A 24036-nucleotide genomic window follows, 5' to 3' on the forward strand; every position below is an offset into this window, starting at 1 on the left:
GTTCGTGATCCGGTAGGCTTAGAGGGAAGGCTTGAACTGGAAGGTTGCCTTCAACTCTAAGCCGTTACTTAACAACAACAGTCTAACCCCAGCCTCCACAAAATACTTATACATTACTGTGTGTAATTAAACAGTCTGGGAATGCTGCTACGCTCTAACAAAAAAACAGTATAAAACATTTTCTGGTTGTATCTTACATTCTCTTTATACATGTATTTTTCAACTTATGCATTAAGAGACCCACAGAAATGGTCTTCGTCCTCGAGAAAAATATCTATATATGTACAATGTATACGTATTATAGTACATGATCTCAAATATATTAGAACGTTCGCTCGATGCGTTTCTGGCAGTTCATCAGTTTGCTATGTTCGCTTGATTTCCATCAATGTGAATGGTTTATTAAGTATAAACGTACAACTTATTGTAGTATGACTTGGTTGTCGGATCTTAGTGATGCCTGCCGAGTTTTCGCTGACCTTGAACGTGCCTTCGAGAAAGTAAATAGTCATTTAATCTTACATGAACTGGCAACACCTGGGTGTGTCTGGGAGGACGTCTGAGGGTGTCTCCCATTTTCTACGTAACTAAAAGATCTGAAATACGAACTGCTCAAGTAAGGGTCTGAAGTCCAGGTTCGTTTAGTGTACTAATAAATAAAACTGCGGTGGATGGGTGACGTAGTGCAGTCCGGCCAATAATCATTTAAGATAATGACATTGCTCTAACAGCCACCCGAGGACAAAATGCATGCGACATAGTGGCACGCATCATCAAAGCCCGATGACAAACACATAAAGCTTCAAGTTGTATATGAAGAACTGAATAAAAACTAAGAAACAAAGTCTCACAGGAACATACATTACATAATAATACCTATAGATAAATATGTAGGTTATGATAAGGTTACTAAAAATACCAAACTGACATACGGCGTTATGTAAGGTTAAGTAGGAGACAACAGCATTTTGTCTCAGGATACGACGTTAGGTTATCCATCTATCTACGATGTAAATAAGTACTGACAGATGATAGATCGTTAACTGACAACTGGTCGAACTGAACTGAACCGATACAAAATGAAGTAATGCGAGAGAGATTGGGATGCCAACGAAATTCAGTGTTCGGTGCAACGAAAATAGCATTAAAACTGCAAAGTAGTCATGACGGAATACATGAAATTTATGCGAAAAATAATAAATAAAAACTTAAAAAAAGATAAAAATCTTGATATTGTTCGAGAGGAAAACACTATCATGAAAATTAAAGGCGAAATTTGACCACTAGGATAATGTTAAAAGCGGATTTTGTGAGGGACCGAACGTTTGATCATGGCCAAGGTCGGTCACTTATGTTATTGTGCGCAAGAGGTAGGGAATACTTGTCTCTAGGAGGAAAATAGTAGTATGTAGTTAATACGCTATAAATCGCCATGTATTCTCCGGGTTCTCTAACAAGGTGGTACAGGTAGTGCATGACTGATCATACATCAAATATAGTGATATCATTGATGTAGGAGGTTAATACACTTACAGAAAAGAACGAACAAACAAGTATTCAACTGTCTAATGGCATTTCCTCTCCTTACGCAGTTACTTTTTAATGTTGTTCTTGGTCAAGGATGATGACAGTGCAGGAGCATTAATATTACTTTATAACAGAAATCTTGTTTAGGGGGTGTTTGTGTTAATATCTATTACAAACATCATGTTTAGGGGGTGTTCGTGTTAATATTCATAACAAACATCGTTTAATGGGTGTTCCTGTTAATATAAACGAATATAAAGAAAATTAATAATCAGCTTTATTGGGCCCGCTGTCATGTTGGAACTTATCCAAATGAAGCTGCGGATTATTCTTGTTTACAATATATAGTTTGTTAGCGCGAGATTAAGGCAATGCAATTATATATGTACACTGACCAATGTATGTATCTAGCAGCTAATACTGGGTAAGAAAGTAATTCTAGTGAGTGTATACATACTAATGAAAAGTGTACAACAACCAATGATCAGTGGATATGATTTAATGGAAGCGCAAAGTATATGTATTGTCCTGTGTAGTGTGTATATTAACCTGAAATGGGTTAGTAAAATATCATCCTCTTTTTTTCCTTTATATGTGACAATAAAAGACTAACTCAAATGATGTTCGCTATATATAGTTGAAGACGGTCGCTGGCTGCTTCATGCCCTAACTGTAATACAAATATCTAATACACAATTCATAACTGTTAAGGGAGGTGATAACACGGGATGTCTCCAATGCCGATCCCCGATTTCTCCAGGCTTCGAACCGTAGAGATCCTAAGATGAACACCTTTATTTTCTGCGTTAGAACCGAGGAAAATACACCGTAATGAAAATAATCAGTGTACTGACGTATTATTGCATGTGCATATTCTACATCAATGACAAAATACTCCAAGATATTGCTACTGCAGGAAAATATCTTTTAAGACTAAATAATATGAGCGACGTGGACTCTTACCTTTCTTTTGAAACAAAAAGTTTTAAAGCAACAAGGAATTAGGTCCCCAAATGGTTGTGATAGTGGAAGATAACATTTACTCATAGTGTGGCAAGAGTTGAAAGACAGAATTCATGCAACAAAGGAAGGGAAATACTTTTTCAGTCGTGGATGTGAAGGGATATTCATCGTCTGTTCTTAAACGTACCTCTGGTACTGATGCTACGGTACATGAATACGTAAAATATTACTCAACATACCGTAATTCTAAAACTAAAGTTCATAACATTTTCTGCGTAGTAGATTTACATTTCACATACACTGATATTTGTCGAGTAGTTGAAACGGACCAGAATATTAATAAAGAAGGTTGTTTATCAACAAAATGTAAAATATCTTCAAAATTTATTAGTACATGGTTAAACGCTGCATACTTGTTCGCTAGCAATTGTGTTCGCTCTCTCATGTTTGTTCGCCGAGAAATCTTTTTTGTTTTTCATGTTTACAAGTCAACTTCCTGTTCGCTAGACGTGTGCAATGAGTTGACCCAACACCTACCTGTAGGATTACTCAACATCTTGACACATGATACCAGCTGTAATCAAGACCGCATTTAGTGCACAGGTACGGAGGGGGTTCCATTTAAATCAAGATATTCACTATTATTCAAGACTGTATGAAAGGGCGAACAGCATATTGTCACAGACTGTACTTGATGTGATAAAACATCTGCAATATGTCATGAAAGTGATAATATTATACCAGTTTAGGGACAATATTGTATTGACTTCGTTTCAGACTAACTGCTTATCAGTGGATTTCTTACGTTTTGTGGAAACAATTTACACCGGTAGTGTAAATTATTCAAAGTACAAAATAGTTATTACACCTAAAAGCACGAGGAGGATTTTCGGTACTGTAGCAGGGGCACATTCGTTATAGCATTTACATTTTGGCTTTATTGTTATCAAGTCGTCGTTTGATATGAAAATATGGGGTTATGAGTGGGTTTTATCTTTAGCACTATTATTCATCTTTTCACAATAAATAACCCCATAACGATGAGGGTTATGAAGGACAGTGAAAATGTCTGGAGTTGAATATCAGGCAAGTAATAAAAAGCAGAGGAGGCAAACCCATTCCATATTGTTAGAATAGAGATCAGAAACCTAGGACACCCGAACTTTTATCCAGACATTGTTAAGTAATTTTAATAAAATGTTATAGAATTTTGATAAATAATGTACCTTCTATTCTGGAGTTTCTAGAATTATGCAGTCAAATTTTGGTTAATTTTCCATGTTATTGTGATTATAGAAATACATGCTAAGCATGGTTTCTAGCTTTATACGTTAAGAGAATTATATGAAAGTAATAGAGGTCATGTACATTGGAAAATATCTAGTTAATGTGAAAGTAGGTAATATACTTCTAAATTTTCAACAGAACCTCTACTCTTAAGACCTTCATATTACTTAGAAGCTAAATTCATAGTAAAAATATACTAACAATACATCTGTCTCTTAGAAATCAACCTGTGTCATATGTTTGTTGACATCCAGCACCACAGTGGTGCATTTTCATAAACATGACAGGTATATTTCAATTAGAGGAATAAATAGCATGAATATTAACAGCAAGGGAGGTTAGATGAAGCTTTAAAAGCTTCTGTTGGTGTTTTACATATATATTACCTACTTTTAGTAATAAAATTATAGTAGATATACTAGTCACCTTATCATATGTTAATTAAATATGTTCGAAATCACCTTCTACAGATATTTTGTAATCACAACAAACTGTATAAAGCTCTTAAAATATAAGCAAGCATTTCCTAAAGGTAGTTTTGCTTCAGTTGAACTGGTAAATTACCAGTGCACCTATCTGTATTCATTCAGTGAAGGCCCCATGCATCATACTGTTTAAGAGGTGAACAAAAAGATGGAGGATATTATTGGTTTTCCAAAATTACAGGAGATAATATGTGGTTGAAATTGAATCTGACACCGTGCATTTTGTTCAATGAAATGGACAGTAGGCTGGGACATGGTATGAGCATTGATTTGTGCCAACCATAGGAAGGACATCATATATCATCCTCAAGAAATTTCCTCAGACTTCGTACATGAAATTACTGTGCTAAGAATGGCTGACAACTTACGTCTACCTGGGACTTTGTTCAGATTCTATAGAGCTTTACCAGTATTTGATTTGTAATTAAATCCACTAATTCAGTAGCTCAATTCCTTAGAATACATTTCAGACAAAATTGTATTATTTACTTACCATAAGGGATTGGACTACTGCACAAGGAAATTTAAATACAATCTGAATGAAGCTCTACAAAAGAACAAAATACCAGGTTGATGTACCCTTCAAGAAAGTAAATGCAAAGGACATCACACTTAAACTTATATGCAAAGCAAATTACTTTTAGGACACTGATACATGTCCCTCTTATCATTTTCTTTCCTTTAAACAGAACTTGTTGGACCATTTGTATCAGACAACAAAGCTGCATGAACCAAATGTGTTAAATTTTATGTGTACATGGAAAATTGTAGTTTTGTCATCTGTTCATCATTATCTTCTGGACCTGTGATACAAGGTGCCACAACTGGGTACCCAAAGGCAAATATCTTCCAAAATGAGGGAAAGTAGCCAATGTTAGATCACATATTTCATCATTAATGCTCTGAAAAGGAATTAGGTTGTATTTTAAATGTATTATAGTCTACATTATTTTTTCATGTTTAATTGCCTTTCTTGCAGTGATGAGGTAGTGCCAGGAACAGATGAAGAAAGGCCACATCCACTCATCTGTTCTCTAGCTGTCATGTGTAATGCACTGAAACTACAGCTCCCCATCCACAACCTGGCCCCACAGACCATTCCATAATTTACCCTGGATGCTTTACTTGCCATGGTTCTGTTTAATAACATTATGTATTACTTAACATCACATTTTTACCCCTTCCTTCATAACATTCATCAGTATTGGAATATTCATTAGCAAATGGTAAGAAATAATAAGAGGGTAAGAGAAAGATTTGGAAATGAAAAGAGTGAGGTTGACGGAGCTGAAGAAGGCATGCTGAAATGGTCAGGACATACGGAGGGAATGAGCTGGGGGAAATTGACAAAGAGGATATATGAATTGGAAGGGAAAAGGAGAAGGGGCAGACCAAACTGGAGATGAAAGGGTGGAGAGAAAAATATTTTGAGAGATCAGGGCCTGAACATGCAAGAGGGTGAAAGGAATGCACGAGATAGAGTGAATTGGAGCAATTTGGTAAACAGGGGTCGGCGTGATGTTAGTGGACTGAAGCAGGGCGTGTGAAGTGGCTAGGGGAAACCAATGAAAGGTCTTTGGGGCCTGGTTGTAGATAAGGGGTTGTGGTTTCAGTACATAAAACATTACAGCTAGAGAATAGGTAAGAAAAAGTGACCTTTCTTCATCTGTCCATGGTGTTACCTTCCTAACATGGGAAGCGGTGATAAAGTATGAAAAAAAAAATAATGCTAATAAAAAAAGAACTTTTGTTACCGAACTCTATTTACTTGAAGTTACACAATGAGTGAAGTCACCTTTGGTGACATGCCCTTCCCCATCTCATTTTTGTGCTACCCTTGTCTCTGTAGCCTTTTCTCAGTTCTCTCATTACTGAGAAGTCGGACATACTTCTGTCTTAAAATGTGTTCTCTTTCACTAACAATACACAAAACAGAAAATTAACAAATGAAGTGTGTGTTTCAAGCATAATTATAAACATGGTTTCCAATTAACAGTGCAAAAGTATAACAGCTAACAGGAGAAAGATGTAGAAAGAACATCTCTCCCTTTTCCATGCTTACATTTGCAGGTACAATTGAATGTATGTAATGTGGTGATATATGGTCCAGAAACACCTTTGGTTTGGAGAAAATCAAGATTTGTCCTAGTTCAGCAAAATTTTTATAGTTTGGAAAATAGCCAGTATTACTAAACTCCACATCGCACTGAAACTCAAGATTGTGATAAATTTGGCAAACTATACCTGTATTACTGTAGAAGACCCAGTCAACTAATGAAATTTATTTGTTAGCAACAGGTTATTGCTTCTTTGTATGCATTTTTACGAGTTTATTACATGCTCTCCATCATGATGATGTGATGCCAATGAATACATTTTGGTCTCTGGGAAATGGCTACTTTCCAACTGAAAAGCAATTTCTCTCATATCAAAAGAAAGAACATCACGTAACAAAAATAGATCTCTGAAACAAATGATACAGTCCTCAGCTTAACCAAGGGGAAATAAACTTTCATTAAGAGTATATAAATACAACTGCAGTAAGCACCACGCTGTTTGGTATTGACATGTCTTGCTCAGCAGCACTTAATTCTTCTTACATTAATACAAATCCTGCTTCCTATTCATGCCTCATATACGAATACCCTTGTTCCATATGTCTGCCGCCTCTGCAGATGTGTACATAGTTTCAGTGACACTCATTGTCTGATTTTTGATGTCATCTGTTTTTTAGGGAGACATGTTATAACTTTATCATTTGGTATACTTCAATGCTCTTTGCAACATCATGAAAAAATATAACAACACTGAAGCAAGTGATATAGTCCTCAGCTTACCCAGGGGGAAACAAACTTTCAATGAGAATATATTAGTAAATCTGCAAAAAACACCACACCGTTTGGTGTTGATGTGTCTTGCTTGGCAATACTTAATTCCTTTTATATCAGCACAAATCACATCCTTTCCATGCCTCATATGTGAATACACTTGTTCCATATGTCTCTGCCGCTTTTGAAGATGTGTACATTGTCTTGTTTTTGATGTCATTTGTTGTTTACAAAGACATGTAACTTTATCATTTGGGATACTTCTATGCTCTTTGCAAGTGTTGGCAAGCAAGATGAATTAGAAAAAATGTATGGAGGATTATGAAAGAGTTAACTAAAAGCTTAGAGGAAATGCAGTGAGTGTAGGGATGCATTCATGTATGAATGGGGTGTTTAAAATGGTTAAGAGAAATACCATTAAAGGTTGTAGAATTAGTAGTTGGATACAAAATAAGGAGATATAGGAATAAAAAGGGCAATGCATGGTGGACAAAAGAGATTACAAAATGCTGTGGGAGAAGAATAAGGCATATGCTTGATAGGAATGTACCAGTGGAAGTAAAGCAAAGGAGGAGGAGAGAATAGAACATATGTAAGTGGGCGTTAAGAAGCTAACATAGGAAAGCAAAGAAAGAGTACATGAAGATTTTGGAAGAGAGTTGAGTGAAAAATTTCAGAATAATAAGGAATTATGCAGTAAGGAGGTGAAAAAAGGAAGAGGTAGATGGAAGGGTAGAAATTTCAAGCTGAGAAGTAAGGAAGGGGAGTTGCTGAATCAAAAGGAGAAAGTGAAAGGAAGAGAGAGTATTTTGAAGAACAGATGAATGTGGGAAAAAAGGGAAGCAGCAGTTGTTACATGTATGGGTATGAGGATGGAAGGAAGAGGATACAAGTGCAAGGGCCTATAGTATAAATGGAGGCAAAGAGGATAATAATGAAGGTGAAGGTAGAAAAGGCAACTGCAGTGGATGGGATTATGGCTGAAATGCTGAAGTATGAAGGAGAAAGTGTGGTAAGGTAGATGTATCTGATATGTAATTTAGCATGGAAAAAAAAGATTGTGCCTGAGGATTGGGTGAAAGCCATTATTGTCCCTTTATTCAAAGAAAAAGGTGCTAAGGATGTATGTAGCAATTATGGGGGAATAAGTCTGTTGAGATTACCAAGAAAAGTGTATGTAAGAATGTTGTCAGATAGATTGATGGAAGTTACTGAATGCACAGTAAGTGAGGAGCAAGGTGGCTCTAGGAAAGGTAGGGAATGTGTGGATCAGATGACCTTGGAAAATTATTTTGCCAATGTTAAGAAGTTGTATGCAGTTTCTATGGCCCTGGAGAAGGCGTATGATAGAATCTAGTGCAATGATATGTGGGATGTGTTAAGGAATTACTGGTAGGGGGACAACTGTTGGATGGTGTGAAAACCTATAGAGGAACAAATGCATGTGTAAGAGTGGATAGAGGGTTGAGTGAAATTTTTTTTTGTCTGTTTTCCTCACTGAAGCAGGGTGTAACGATGTTGTTTCCTGAGGGACAGGGTAGCACCAGGAATGTATGACGGTAAGCAAGTATAAGTACATGTGTATGTATATGAATGTATATGCATATATGTTATGTATGTGTGCATGTATGGCCATATATATATATATATATATATATATATATATATATATATATATATATATATATATATATATGTAATTTTTTTTTTTTGTTTTTTGCTTTGTCGCTGTCTCCCGCGTTTGCGAGGTAGCGCAAGGAAACAGACGAAAGAAATGGACCAACCCACCCCCATACACATGTATATACATACGTCCACACACGCAAATATACATACCTACACAGCTTTCCATGGTTTACCCCAGACGCTTCACATGCCTTGATTCAATCCACTGACAGCACGTCAACCCCGGTATACCACATCGATCCAATTCACTCTATTCCTTGCCCTCCTTTCACCCTCCTGCATGTTCAGGCCCCGATCACACAAAATCTTTTTCACTCCATCTTTCCACCTCCAATTTGGTCTCCCTCTTCTCCTCGTTCCCTCCACCTCCGACACATATATCCTCTTGGTCAATCTTTCCTCACTCATTCTCTCCATGTGACCAAACCATTTCAAAACACCCTCTTCTGCTCTCTCAACCACGCTCTTTTTATTTCCACACATCTCTCTTACCCTTACGTTACTTACTCGATCAAACCACCTCACACCACACATTGTCCTCAAACATCTCATTTCCAGCACATCCATCCTCCTGCGCACAACTCTATCCATAGTCCATGCCTCGCAACCATACAACATTGTTGAAACCACTATTCCTTCAAACATACCCATTTTTGCTTTCCGAGATAATGTTCTCGACTTCCACACATTCTTCAAGGCTCCCAGAATTTTCGCCCCCTCCCCCACCCTATGATCCACTTCCGCTTCCATGTTTCCATCCGCTGCCAGATCCACTCATAGATATCTAAAACACTTCACTTCCTCCAGTTTTTCTCCATTCAAACTCACCTCCCAATTAACTTGACCCTCAACCCTACTGTACCTAATAACCTTGCTCTTATTCACATTTACTCTTAACTTTCTTCTTTCACACACTTTACCAAACTCAGTCACCAGCTTCTGCAGTTTCTCACATGAATCAGCCACCAGCGCTGTATCATCAGCGAACAACAACTGACTCACTTCCCAAGCTCTCTCATCCCCAACAGACTTCATCCTTGCCCCTCTTTCCAAAACTCTTGCATTTACCTCCCTAACAACCCCATCCATAAACAAATTAAACAACCATGGAGACATCACACACCTCTGCCGCAAACCTACATTCACTGAGAACCAATCACTTTCCTCTCTTCCTACACGTACACATGCCTTACATCCTCGATAAAAACTTTTCACTGCTTCTAACAACTTGCCTCCCACATCATATATTCTTAATACCTTCCACAGAGCATCTCTATCAACTCTATCATATGCCTTCTCCAGATCCATAAATGCTACATACAAATCCATTTGCTTTTCTAAGTATTTCTCACATACATTCTTCAAAGCAAACACCTGATCCACACATCCTCTACCACTTCTGAAACCACACTGCTCTTCCCCAATCTGATGCTCTGTACATGCCTTCACCCTCTCAATCAATACCCTCCCATACAATTTGCCAGGAATACTCAACAAACTTATACCTCTGTAATTTGAGCACTCACTCTTATCCCTTTTGCCTTTGTAAAATGGCACTATGCACGCATTCCGCCAATCCTCAGGCACCTCACCATGAGTCATACATACATTAAATAACCTTACCAACCAGTCAACAATACAGTCACCCCCTTTTTTAATAAATTCCACTGCAATACCATCCAAACCTGCTAGCTTGCCGGCTTTCATCTTCCGCAAAGCTTTTACTACCTCTTCTCTGTTTACCAAATCATTTTCCCTAACCCTCGCACTTTGCACACCACCTCGACCAAAACACCCTATATCTGCCACTCTATCATCAAACACATTCAACAAACCTTCAAAATACTCACTCCATCTCCTTCTCACATCACCACTACTTGTTATCACCTCCCCATTTGCGCCCTTCACTGAAGTTCCCATTTGCTCCCTTGTCTTACGCACTTTATTTACCTCCTTCCAGAACATCTTTTTATTCTCCCTAAAATTTATTGATACTCTCTCACCCCAACCTCATTTGCCCTTTTTTTCACCTCTTGCACCTTTCTCTTGACCTCCTGTCTCTTTCTTTTATACGTCTCCCACTCAATTGCATTTTTTCCCTGCAAAAATCGTCCAAATGCCTCTCTCTTCTCTTTCACTAATACTCTTACTTCTTCATCCCACCACTCACTACCCTTTCTAATCAACCCACCTCCCACTCTTCTCATGCCACAAGCATCTTTTGCGCAATCCATCACTGATTCCCTAAATACATCCCATTCCTCCCCCACTCCCCTTACTTCCATTGTTCTCACCTTTTTCCATTCTGTACTCAGTCTCTCCTGGTACTTCCTCACACAAGTCTCCTTCCCAAGCTCACTTACTCTCACCACCCTCTTCACCCCAACATTCACTCTTCTTTTCTGGAAACCCATACAAATCTTCACCTTAGCCTCCACAAGATAATGATCAGACATCCCTCCAGTTGCACCTCTCAGCACATTAACATCCAAAAGTCTCTCTTTTGCGCGCCTGTCAATTAACACGTAATCCAATAATGTTCTCTGGCCATCTCTCCTACTTACATAAGTATACTTATGTATATCTCGCTTTTTAAACCAGGTATTCCCAATCATCAGTCCTTTTTCAGCACATAAATCTACAAGCTCTTCACCATTTCCATTTACAACACTGAACACCCCATGTATACCAATTATTCCCTCAACTACCACATTACTCACCTTTGCATTCAAATCACCCAACACTATAACCCGGTCTCGTGCATCAAAACCACTAACACACTCATTCAGCTGCTCCCAAAATATATATATATATATATATATATATATATATATATATATATATATACATTCACTGAGAACCAATCACTTTCCTCTCTTCCTACACGTACACATGCCTTACATCCTCGATAAAAACTTTTCACTGCTTCTAACAACTTGCCTTCCACACCATATATTCTTAATACCTTCCACAGAGCATATATATATATATATATATATATATATATATATATATATATATCCCTAGGGATAGGAGAGAAAGAATACTTCCCACGTATTCCCTGTGTGTCATAGAAGGCGACTAAAAGGGAAGGGAGCGGGGGGCTGGAAATCCTCCCCTCTCATTTTTCTTTTTCCAAAAGAAGGAACAGAGAAGGGGGCCAGGTGAGGATATTCCCTCACCAGTCCTCTGTTCTTAACGCTACCTCGCTAATGTGGGAAATGGCGAATAGTATGAAAAAAAAAAAAAAATATATATATATATATATATATATATAGGGGTGTGTGATGTCTCCATGGTTGTTTAATTTGTTTATGAATGGGGTTGTTTGGGAGGTGAATGCAAGAGTTTTGGAAAGAGGGGCAAGTATGAAGTCTGTTGGGGATGAGAGAGCTTGGGAAGTGAGTCAGTTGTTGTTCGCTGATGATACAGCGCTGGTGGCTGATTCATGTGAGAAACTGCAGAAGTTGGTGACTGAGTTTGGTAAAGTGTGTGAAAGAAGAAAGTTAAGAGTAAATGTGAATAAGAGCAAGGTTATTAGGTACAGTAGGGTTGAGGGTCAAGTCAATTGGGAGGTAAGTTTGAATGGAGAAAGGCTGGAGGAAGTAAAGTGTTTTAGATATCTGGGAGTGGATCTGGCAGCGGATGGAACCATGAAAGCGGAAGTGGATCATAGGGTGGGGGAGGGGGCGAAAATCCTTGGAGCCTTGAAGAATGTTTGGAAGTAGAGAACATTATCTCGGAAAGCAAAAATGGGTATGTTTGAAGGAATAGTGGTTCCAACAATGTTGTATGGTTGCGAGGCGTGGGCTATGGATAGAGTTGTGCGTAGGAGGATGGATGTGCTGGAAATGAGATGTTTGAGGACAATGTGTGGTGTGAGGTGGTTTGATCGAGTAAGTAACGTAAGGGTAAGAGAGATGTGTGGAAATAAAAAGAGCGTGGTTGAGAGAGCAGAAGAGGGTGTTTTGAAATGGTTTGGGCACATGGAGAGAATGAGTGAGGAAAGATTGACCAAGAGGATATATGTGTCGGAGGTGGAGGGAACGAGGAGAAGTGGGAGACCAAATTGGAGGTGGAAAGATGAAGTGAAAAAGATTTTGTGTGATCGGGCCTGAACATGCAGGAGGGTGAAAGGAGGGCAAGAAATAGAGTGAATTGGATCGATGTGGTATACCGGGCTTGACGTGCTGTCAGTGGATTGAATCAGGGCATGTGAAGCGTCTGGGGTAAACCATTGAAAGCTGTGTAGGTATGTATATTTGCGTGTGTGGACGTATGTATATACATGTGTATGGGGGTGGGTTGGGCCATTTCTTTCGTCTGTTTCCTTGCGCTACCTCGCAAACGCGGGAGACAGCGACAAAGTATAATAAATAAATAAATAAAATATATATCTCAATTAATATGGGTAAAACTGAAAGTTGATGGAGAGAGATGGGTGATTATTGGTGCATATGCACCTGGGCATGAGAAGAAAGATCATGAGAGGCAAGTGTTTTGGGAGCAGCTGAATGAGTGTGTTAGTGGTTTTGATGCACAAGACCGGGTTACAGTGATGGGTGATTTGAATGCAAAGGTGAGTAATGTGGCAGTTGAGGGAATAATTGGTATACATGGGGTGTTCAGTGTTGTAAATGGAAATGGTGAAGAGCTTGTAGATTTATGTGCTGAAAAAGGACTGGTGGTTGGGAATACCTGGTTTAAAAAGCGAGATATACATAAGTATACGTATGTAAGTAGGAGAGATGGCCAGAGAGCATTATTGGATTACGTGTTAATTGACAGGCGCGCGAAAGAGAGACTTTTGGATGTTAATGTGCTGAGAGGTGCAACTGGAGGGATGTCTGATCATTATCTTGTGGAGGCTAAGGTGAAGATTTGTATGGGTTTTCAGAAAAGAAGAGTGAATGTTGGGGTGAAGAGGGTGGTGAGAGTAAGTGAGCTTGGGAAGGAGACTTGTGTGAGGAAGTACCAGGAGAGACTGAGTACAGAATGGAAAAAAGTGAGAACAATGGAAGTAAGGGGAGTGGGGGAGGAATGGGATGTATTTAGGGAATCAGTGATGGATTGCGCAAAAGATGCTTGTGGCATGAGAAGAGTGGGAGGTGGGTTGATTAGAAAGGGTAGTGAGTGGTGGGATGAAGAAGTAAGATTATTAGTGAAAGAGAAGAGAGGCATTTGGACGATTTTTGCAGGGAAACAATGCAATTGAGTGGGAGATGTATAAAAGCAAGAGACAGGAGGTCAAGAGAAAGGTGCAAGAGGTGAAAAAGAGGGCAAATGAGAGTTGGGGTGAGAGAGTATCATTAAATTTTAGGGAGAATAAAAAGATGTTTTGGAAGGAGGTAAATAAAGTGCGTAAGACAAGGGAGCAAATGGGAACTTCAGTGAAGGGTGCAAATGGGGAGGTGATAACAAGTAGTGGTGATGTGAGAAGGAGATGGAGTGAGTATTTTGAAGGTCTGTTGAATGTGTTTGATGATAGAGTGGCAGATATAGGGTGTTTTGGTCGAGGTGGTGTGCAAAGTGAGAGGGTTAGGGAAAATGATTTGATAAACAGAGAAGAGGTAGTAAAAGCTTTGCGGAAGATGAAAGCCGGCAAGGCAGCAGGTCTGGATGGTATTGCAGTGGAATTTATTAAAAAAGGGGGTGACTGTATTGTTGACTGGTTGGTAAGGTTATTTAATGTATGTATGATTCATGGTTGTTTCAGATATCTGGGAGTGGATCTGGCAGCGGATGGAACCATGGAAGCGGAAGTGGATCATAGGGTGGGGGAGGGGGCGAAAATTCTGGGGGCCTTGAAGAATGTGTGGAAGTCGAGAACATTATCTCGGAAAGCAAAAATGGGTATGTTTGAAGGAATAGTGGTTCCAACAATGTTGTATGGTTGCGAGGCGTGGGCTATGGATAGAGTTGTGCACAGGAGGATGGATGTGCTGGAAATGAGATGTTTGAGGACAATGTGTGGTGTGAGGTGGTTTGATCGAGTGAGTAACGTAAGGGTAAGAGAGATGTGTGGAAATAAAAAGAGCGTGGTTGAGAGAGCAGAAGAGGGTGTTTTGAAGTGGTTTGGGCACATGGAGAGAATGAGTGAGGAAAGATTGACCAAGAGGATATATGTGTCGGAGGTGGAGGGAACAAGGAGAAGAGGGAGACCAAATTGGAGGTGGAAAGATGGAATGAAAAAGATTTTGTGTGATCGGGGCCTGAACATGCAGGAGGGTGAAAGGAGGGAAAGGAATAGAGTGAATTGGAGCGATGTGGTATACCGGGGTTGACGTGCTGTCAGTGGATTGAATCAAGGCATGTGAAGCGTCTGGGGTAAACCATGGAAAGATGTGTAGGTATGTATATTTGCGTGTGTGGACGTATGTATATACATGTGTATGGGGGGGGTTGGGCCATTTCTTTCGTCTGTTTCCTTGCGCTACCTCGCAAACGCGGGAGACAGCGACAAAGTATAATAAAAAAATAAAATAATTATTCATGGTGAGGTGCCTGAGGATTGGCGGAATGCTTGCATAGTGCCATTGTACAAAGGCAAAGGGGACAGAGGTGAGTGCTCAAATTACAGAGGTATAAGTTTGTTGAGTATTCCTGGTAAATTATATGGGAGGGTATTGATTGAGGGGGTGAAGGCATGTACAGACCATCAGATTGGGGAAGAGCATTGTGGTTTCAGAAGTGGTAGAGGATGTGTGGATCAGGTGTTTGCTTTGAAGAGTGTATGTGAGAAATACTTAGAAAAGCAAATGGATTTGTATGTAGCATTTAAACATCTGGAGAAGGCATATGACAGAGTTGTTAGAGATGCTCTGTGGAAGGTATTAAGAATATATGGTGTGGGAGGCAAGTTGTTAGAAGCAGTGAAAAGTTTTTATCGAGGATGTAAGGCATGTGCACGTGTGGGAAGAGAGGAAAGTGATTGGTTCTCAGTGAATGTAGGTTTGCGGCAGGGATGCGTGATGTCTCCATGGTTGTTTAATTTGTTTATGGATGGGGATTTTAGGGAGGTGAATGCAAGAGTTTTGGAAAGAGGGGCAAGTATGCAGTCTTTTGTGGATGAGAGAGCTTGGGAAGTGAGTCAGTTGTTGTTCGCTGATGATACAGCGCTGGTGGCTGATTCATGTGAGAAACTGCAGAAGTTGGTGACTGAGTTTGGTAATGTGTGCAAAAGAAGAAAGTTGAGAGTAAATGTGAATAAGAGCAAGTACAGTAGGGTTGAGGGTCAAGTCAATTGGGAGGTAAGTTTGAATGGAGAAAAGCTGGAGGAAGTGAAGTGTTTTAGATATCTGGGAGTGGATTTGGCAGCGGATGGAACCATGGAAGCGGAAGTGAATCATAGGGTGGGGGAGGGGGCGAAAATTCTGGGAGTCTTGAAGAATGTGTGGAAGTCGAGAACATTATCTCGGAAAGCCAAAATGGGTATGTTTGAAGGAATAGTGGTTCCAACAACGTTGTATGGTTGCGAGGCGTGGGCTATGGATAGAGTTGTGCGCAGGAGGGTGGATGTACTGGAAATGAGATGTTTGAGGACAATATGTGGTGTGAGGTGGTTTGATCGAGTAAGTAATAATAGGGTAAGAGAGATGCGTGGTAATAAAAAGAGTGTGGTTGAGAGAGCAGAAGAGGGTGTTTTGAAATGGTTTGATCACATGGAGAGAATGAGTGAGGAAAGATTGACCAAGAGGGTATATGTGTCAGAGGTGGAGGGAATGGGGAGAAGTGGGAGACCAAATTGGAGGTGGAAAGATGGAGTGGAAAAGATTTTGAGTGATCGGGGCCTGTACATGCAGGAGGGTGAAAGGCATGGAGGGAATAGAGTGAATTGGATCAGTGTGGTATCCCGGGGTCGACGTGCTGTCAATGGATTGAACCAGGGCATGTGAAGCGTCTGGGGTAAACCATGGAAAGTTCTGTGGGGCCTGGATGTGGAAAGAGAGCTGTGGTTTTGGTGCATTATTACATGACAGCTAGAGACTGAGTGTGAACAAATGGGGCCTTTGTTGTCTTTACCTGGCACTACCTCACACACATGAGGGGGTTGTTATTTCATGTGTGGCGGGGTGGCGATTGGAATGAATAAAGGCAGACAGTATGAATTATGTACATGTGTATATATGTATATGTCTGTGTGTGTATATATATGTATACGTTGGGATGTATAGGTATGTATATTTGCGTGTGTGGATGTGTATGTATATACATGTGTATGTGGGTGGGTTGGGCCATTCTTTCATCTGTTTCCTTGCGCTACCTCGCTAACACGGGAGACAGCGACAAAGCAAAATAAATAAATAAATAAATCTTTTACTTAATTGCCATTTCCTGTGTCAGTGAGGTAGCACCAGGAAACAGACGAAGAATGGCCCATCCACTCATATACACACATAAATGCCCACAAACACACTTATACATACATATACATATCAACATATGAATACATACACATATGCAGACATTACATACATATACATTTACATATTCATACTTGCTCTCCTTCATCCATTTCCAATGCTACCTCACCCCACATGAAAACAGCATTGCTATACCCCAGCTTCAGTGAGGTAGCACCTGGAAAACAGGCAAAAAAGGCCACATTCGTCCACACTCAGTCTCTAGCTGTCATGTGTAATGCACCAAAACCACAGTTCCCTATCCACATCCAGGCCCCACAGACCTTTCCATGGTTTACCCCAGACGCTTCACATGCCTTGGTTCAGTCCAATGATAGCACATTAACCCCGGTATACCACATTGTTCCAATTCACTCTATTCCTTGCACACCTCTCACCCTCCTATATGTTCACACCATGGTTGCTCAAAATCTTTTTCACTCTATCCTTCCACCTCCAATTTGGTCTCTCACTTCTCCTTGTTCCCTCAACCTCTGGCACATATATCCTCTTTGTCAATCTTTCTTCAATCATTCTTTCCATATGTCCAAACCATTTCAACACACCCTCTTCTGCTTTCTCCACCATACTCTTTTCATTTCCACACATCTCTCTTACCCTTTACATTACTTACTCGATCAATCCACCTCACACCACATATTGTCCTCAAACACTTCATTTCCAACACAACCACCATCTCCGTACAACCCTATCTATAGCCCATGCCTCGCAGCCATATAACATTGTTGGAACTACTATTCCTTCAAACATACCCATTTTTGCTCTCCGAGATAATGTTCACTCCTTCCACACATTCTTCTTCACTCCCAGAACCTTTGCCCCCTCCCTCACCCTGTGACTCACTTCCGCTTCCATGGTTCCATCCGCTGCTAAGTCCACTCTCAGATATCTAAAACACTTCACTTTCTCCAATTTTTCTCCGTTGAAACTTACATCCCAATTTACTTATCCCTCACCCTACTGAACCTAATAACCTTGCTCTTATTCACATTTACTCTCAACTTTCTCCATTCACACCTTTTTCCAAACTCAGTAATAAGAGAGATGAAAGTAAAACTAGGGAAAGGGGGTGCAAAGATGGAGTGTGGCAGTGAGATATGGTGGCTAGTGGTAAGTAGATGATACTGTGTTATTTACTGAGATTGAAGAGGAGTTGCAGAAGGTTGTAAGTGTGTTATGATATGTGTAAGCATTGGCGACTGAAGGTATATGCAAATAAAAGTAAAGTAATGGTGTTTGAAAGGAATCAGAGAGAAGGTATAGATTTTGTAAAACCATATAGAGTGAAAGAAGAAAGTGTACTAAACTGTGCTTTGGATATGGGGGAAGAAAGACTGGAAAAGGTGAGACAATTTAAGTATTTAGGAGCTGTCTTGGGTAAGTGTCTTTAAATCTGGTGTATCTCTTTGATTTAAGGGTATATATATATCAGGAGAATGATATGGAGAGGGCTAGATATAGGGTATATTTTCTTAGACTCTTTAGCAATGTATAAAGTTAAAAGTGAATATGAAATAGTTAAAGGGCTGAAAATTTAAGGCTGTTGTTGAGAGATGATTTAAGCTTTTGGAATGATTGTTATCAGGAAGGATGGCTGAGAGAAAATATATTAGTGAGGTAAAGCAGAGGAGGAGAAGAGGGAAGCTGAAGGTATGGTGGAAGGATAGGGTGAAGGGGTATGTGAATCTTATGCATTTGGGTGAACATGGAGATAAGCAAGAATATTGATTCTTCTCAAGTCACTTGACTGGGGTAGTGGGAGATAATATAATGGATACAGATAGGTATCCTTAACTAATTCTTTTTCTCTTTCACTAGGCTCACATTCACCTAGTTCAAGATGGCATCCATAGAAAAGTGGGCTTGTGAAGAACTCGAGAAGCTGGGTATACCTGACCCTGGAGATATTGTTCGTTACCTGCAGCCAAACGACAGCCCTTCAGAAGTTCAAGATTATCTGACATCCATGCTAGATGTGAAACAGCCATCTCACAAGAAGTTTATCGAGGAGTTCCTCAAGAAGCAGGAGGAGGCAAAATCTAGCGTCGATTCCAGGTTTTATCGGAAACCAGACTTGGAAGAAAATGTAGGACTCAAAAATAATGATAACAAGAAAAAACAAAAAAGCCCAAAAGAAAATGGGGTCACCAGTGGCAAAAGTCAAAAAGATGTTCCCTCTAATGCTAGTTCTGCAGTATTTAACTCTACACCATGTGCAGGAAAGAAGAAGCCCAAATTTGTTAACTTGTACTCAGATGAAGGACAGAATAGGGATGTAGTTCTTTTAAGTGGAAGACATAAATGTGATTGTCAGGCAAGTAAGCATAGACTGATAAACAACTGTCTAAAATGTGGTCGAATTGTGTGTGAACAGGAAGGATCAGGGCCTTGCCAATTTTGTGGTGACTTGGTGATCACAAAAGAAGAAAAAGAAGTGCTTTGCCGAGGCTCACGTAAGTCAGAAGCACTGCAAAAGAAACTCTTTAGTGAAAAAAATGCCATTGTTAATGAAGCACCTGTTGAAAATGGCCAGCTGCCTGATCATTTAAAGAAAGCTATTGAACACAAAAACAGACTTCTGGAGTTTGACCGTACTAGCGAAAAAAGGACCCGGGTTTTTGATGATGAAAGTGACTATTTTAACATCAACTCTCGTTGGCTGAGTCATGAAGACAAAGTGCGACTTCAAAAACGAGAAGAAGAACTTAGAGAGAAGAGATTTGATAGAAATTGTCAGACAGTAACAATAGACTTCTTTGGCCGAAAGGTAATACTTGATGATAAAATTGATGGAATTTATGATCCAAATGATCCATTAGTCAAAGAAATTCTTGAAGGCAAGACCAGTGACATATTTTCAGCCCCAAATAGGGAAGAATCTAGTCCACAGGTAGAAGTAAATCGACCTGAGTATACAGATACAGGGAGCATTGTTGGTAGAAAACACAGTAATAGTAAATTCAGTAATATTGGCATAAGTCTTCGTATACAGGACCGGGAACTACAAGAAATGACAGATGAAGGAATGTGTTTAAGTATGCATCAGCCATGGGCATCACTGTTAGTGGCAGGAATCAAGATGCATGAGGGACGTATGTGGTATTCTCCTCATCGAGGAAGGCTGTGGATTGCTGCTGCTGCAAAGGTGCCAACACAAGAAGAGATTAGGCAAGTGGAACACATGCATTTAGTTCTTCATAATGATGAGAACCTCGAATTCCCACAGCATTATCCTACTGGCTGTCTTTTAGGATGTGTAGATGTCAGTGATGTCCTGCCACAAGAAGAGTACCGTAATCTATACCCGGATGGAGAAAGTGATAGTCCATATGTTTTTATCTGTGAAAATCCACAGGAAATGATTCTCAAATTTCCAATGAAAGGAAAACATAAAATCTATAAGATGGATCCCAAAATCCATCAGGCAGCAAAAAAAGCGTTAAGACCAAAGGAGGAATAATAGTTTCTTATTTGTATATATGTTTTCCAGATAAACCACTCATTGCCTATCTGGGTCATAGTTACAGAAGCATATTGACAAGCTTTCAGCAAATAAATGAACTACATGTCAAAATTAATAAGGAATTTCATTCAAGGGCATTGTACTATATTTAAAATTCTAATGTTTTTTTCTATGATGAGAAAATAAAGAATGACTATACTGCCACTGTAAGGTAGAATGTTTCTATTTGTAAATTCTGTTTGTGAATAATAATTACCAGCAGCTGAAGCTGGCACTTTAATTTCCAATCCATATGTTTCAAATGAACACATTTTTACCTGTCTTCAGAAGTTATATGATAAATCTTTAATAACTTAAGAGACAAAGAATTACACCAATGACTTATAAAGATTCTGATATTCAACATTTGTATCACACTTGTACTTGGCAAATGATTTATATATCTATAGTGACTTTATGTAGTAGCAAACTTAAGAAAACTAAAGACAGGTAATCATATATTATTTGGTTTTGAGTGATAGCTTGAATCCTTGGCCATGAATTATTCCTAAAGTTGTAATACATTATAATTGTTCTCACTGTTAACTACAATAAAAGTCCACAGCTGTCAAAGAACAATCTGCACCTCCCTCACAGTTTGCCTTTCCTTCTCCAACCAGGAAATAGTGCCAGGGTCCCAATAAGTTACTACAACAATGATTTGATTAAATGATGCCTGCCACCCAATTAGTAATTCAGTTATCTCTGTTTTTCACAATTATTAAGGTAATAAAGTTATGTCAATAAACAATATAATTACAAAAGACAATAATCTTCTTTCTTTCACACTATTCGCCATTTCCCGCGATAGCGAGGTAGCGTTAAGAACAGAGGACTAGTCCTTTGAGGGAATATCCTCACCTGGCCCCCTTCTCTGTTCCTTCTTTTGGAAAATTAAAAAAAAAACGAGAGGGGAGGATTTCCAGCCCCCGCTCCCTTCCCTTTTAGTCGCCTTCTACGATATGCAGGGAATACGTGGGAAGTATTCTTTCTCCCCTATCCCCAGGGATATATATACAATTATTCTGAAGGTGTTTACGAATTTGCACTGGGGCTGCTTAACGTCTCACTAAACCCAGTGCTACAATTTTTTTTTTGTGCCCTTCACAGTTTGTTCATCATCATGAGTGTACATCAAGTGTTATGTTGCATAAATTTGTTTATTTATTATACTTTGTCGCCGTCTCCTGCGTCAGCGAGGTAGTGCAAGGAAACAGAAGAAAGAATGGCCCAACCCACCCACATACACACGTATATACATACATGTCCACACACGCACATATACATAGGTATACATTTCAACATATACATATATATACATAAACAGACTTATACAAATACTATTTATTTTTATTATTTTGCTTTGTCGCTGTCTCCCGCGTTTGCGAGGTAGCGCAAGGAAACAGACGAAAGAAATGGCCCAACCCACCCCCATGCACATGTATATACATACACGTCCACACACACAAATATACATACCTATACATCTCAATGTACACATATATATACACACACAGACACATACATATATACCCATGCACACAATTCACACTGTCCGCCTTTATTCATTCCCATCGCCACCTCGCCACACATGGAATACCATCCCCCTCCCCCCTCATGTGTGCGAGGTAGCGCTAGGAAAAGACAACGAAGGCCCCATTCGTTCACACTCAGTCTCTAGCTGTCATGCAATAATGCCCGAAACCACAGCTCCCTTTCCACATCCAGGCCCCACACAACTTTCCATGGTTTACCCCAGACACTTCACATGCCCTGATTCAATCCACTGACAGCACGTTAACCCTGGTATACCACATCGATCCAATTCACTCTATTCCTTGCCCGCCTTTCACCCTCCTGCATGGTCAGGCCCCGATCACTCAAAATCTTTTTCACTCCATCTTTCCACCTCCAATTTGGTCTCCCACTTCTCCTCGTTCCCTCCACCTCCGACACATATATCCTCTTGGTCAATCTTTCCTCACTCATTCTCTCCATGTGCCCAAACCATTTCAAAACACCCTCTTCTGCTCTCTCAATTACGCTCTTTTTATTTCCACACATCTCTCTTACCCTTACATTACTTACTCGATCAAACCACCTCACACCACATATTGTCCTCAAACATCTCATTTCCAGCACATCCACCCTCCTGCGCACAACTCTATCCATAGCCCACGCCTCGCAACCATACAACATTGTTGGAACCACTATTCCTTCAAACATACCCATTTTTGCTTTCCAAGATAATGTTCTCGACTTCCACACATTCTTCAAGGCTCCCAGGATTTTCACCCCCTCCCCCACCCTATGATTCACTTCCGCTTCCATGGTTCCATCCGCTGCCAGATCCACTCCCAGATATCTAAAACACTTTACTTCCTCCAGTTTTTCTCCATTCAAACTTACCTCCCAATTGACTTGACCCTCAACCCTACTGTACCTAATAACCTTGCTCATATTCACATTTACTCTTAACTTTCTTCTTTCACACACTTTACCAAACTCAGTCACCAGCTTCTGCAGTTTCTCACATGAATCAGCCACCAGCGCTATATCATCAGCGAACAACAACTGACTCACTTCCCAAGCACTCTCATCCACAACAGACTTCATACTTGCCCCTCTTTCCAAAACTCTTGCATTCACCCCCCTAACAACCCCATCCATAAACAAATTAAACAACCATGGAGACATCACACACCCATGCCGCAGACCTACATTCACTGAGAACCAGTCACTTTCCTCTCTTCCTACACGTACACATGCCTTACATCCTCGATAAAAACTTTTCACTGCTTCTAACAACTTGCCTCCCACACCATATATTCTTAGTACCTTCCACAGAGCATCTCTATCAACTCTATCATATACCTTCTCCAGATCCATAAATGCTACATACAAATCCATTTGCTTTTCTAAGTATTTCTCACATACATTCTTCAAAGCAAACACCTGATCCACACATCCTCTACCACTTCTGAAACCACACTGCTCTTCCCCAATCTGATGGTCTGTACATGCCTTCACCCTCTCAGTCAATACCCTCCCATATAATTTACCAGGAATACTCAACAAACTTATACCTCTGTAATTTGAGCACTCACTCTTATCCCCTTTGCCTTTGTACAATGGCACTATGCACGCATTCTGCCAATCCTCAGGCACCTCACCATGAGTCATACATACATTAAATAACCTTACCAACCAGTCAACAATACAGTCACCCCCTTTTTTAATGGATTCCACTGCAATGCCATCCAGACCTGCTGCCTTGCCGGCTTTCATCTTCCGCAAAGCTTTTACTACCTCTTCTCTGTTTACCAAATCATTTT

The 24036-nt window shown here is 39.8% G+C and overlaps 1 protein-coding gene across 1 annotated transcript; it reads left to right on the forward strand.

Moving 5' to 3' along the window:
• Positions 1-2954: 2954 nt before the first annotated feature.
• LOC139756534 (activating signal cointegrator 1) lies at positions 2955-21297 on the forward strand. The gene is made up of 2 exons (XM_071676077.1): positions 2955-3093; positions 19018-21297. Exon 2 carries the CDS (start codon positions 19040-19042, stop codon positions 20657-20659), a length of 1620 nt encoding a protein of 539 aa, XP_071532178.1. The 5' UTR covers positions 2955-3093; positions 19018-19039; the 3' UTR covers positions 20660-21297.
• The last annotated feature ends 2739 nt before the right edge of the window (positions 21298-24036 follow it).

Source organism: Panulirus ornatus, chromosome 2 (assembly GCF_036320965.1).
Source record: "Panulirus ornatus isolate Po-2019 chromosome 2, ASM3632096v1, whole genome shotgun sequence".
Taxonomy (NCBI): Eukaryota; Metazoa; Arthropoda; class Malacostraca; order Decapoda; family Palinuridae; genus Panulirus; species Panulirus ornatus.

What these genes read in the sequence shown, in the direction of transcription:
- LOC139756534 (XM_071676077.1), top strand. Translation starts at nt 19,040, where the DNA reads ATGGCATCCATAGAAAAGTGGGCTTGTGAAGAACTCGAGAAGCTGGGT.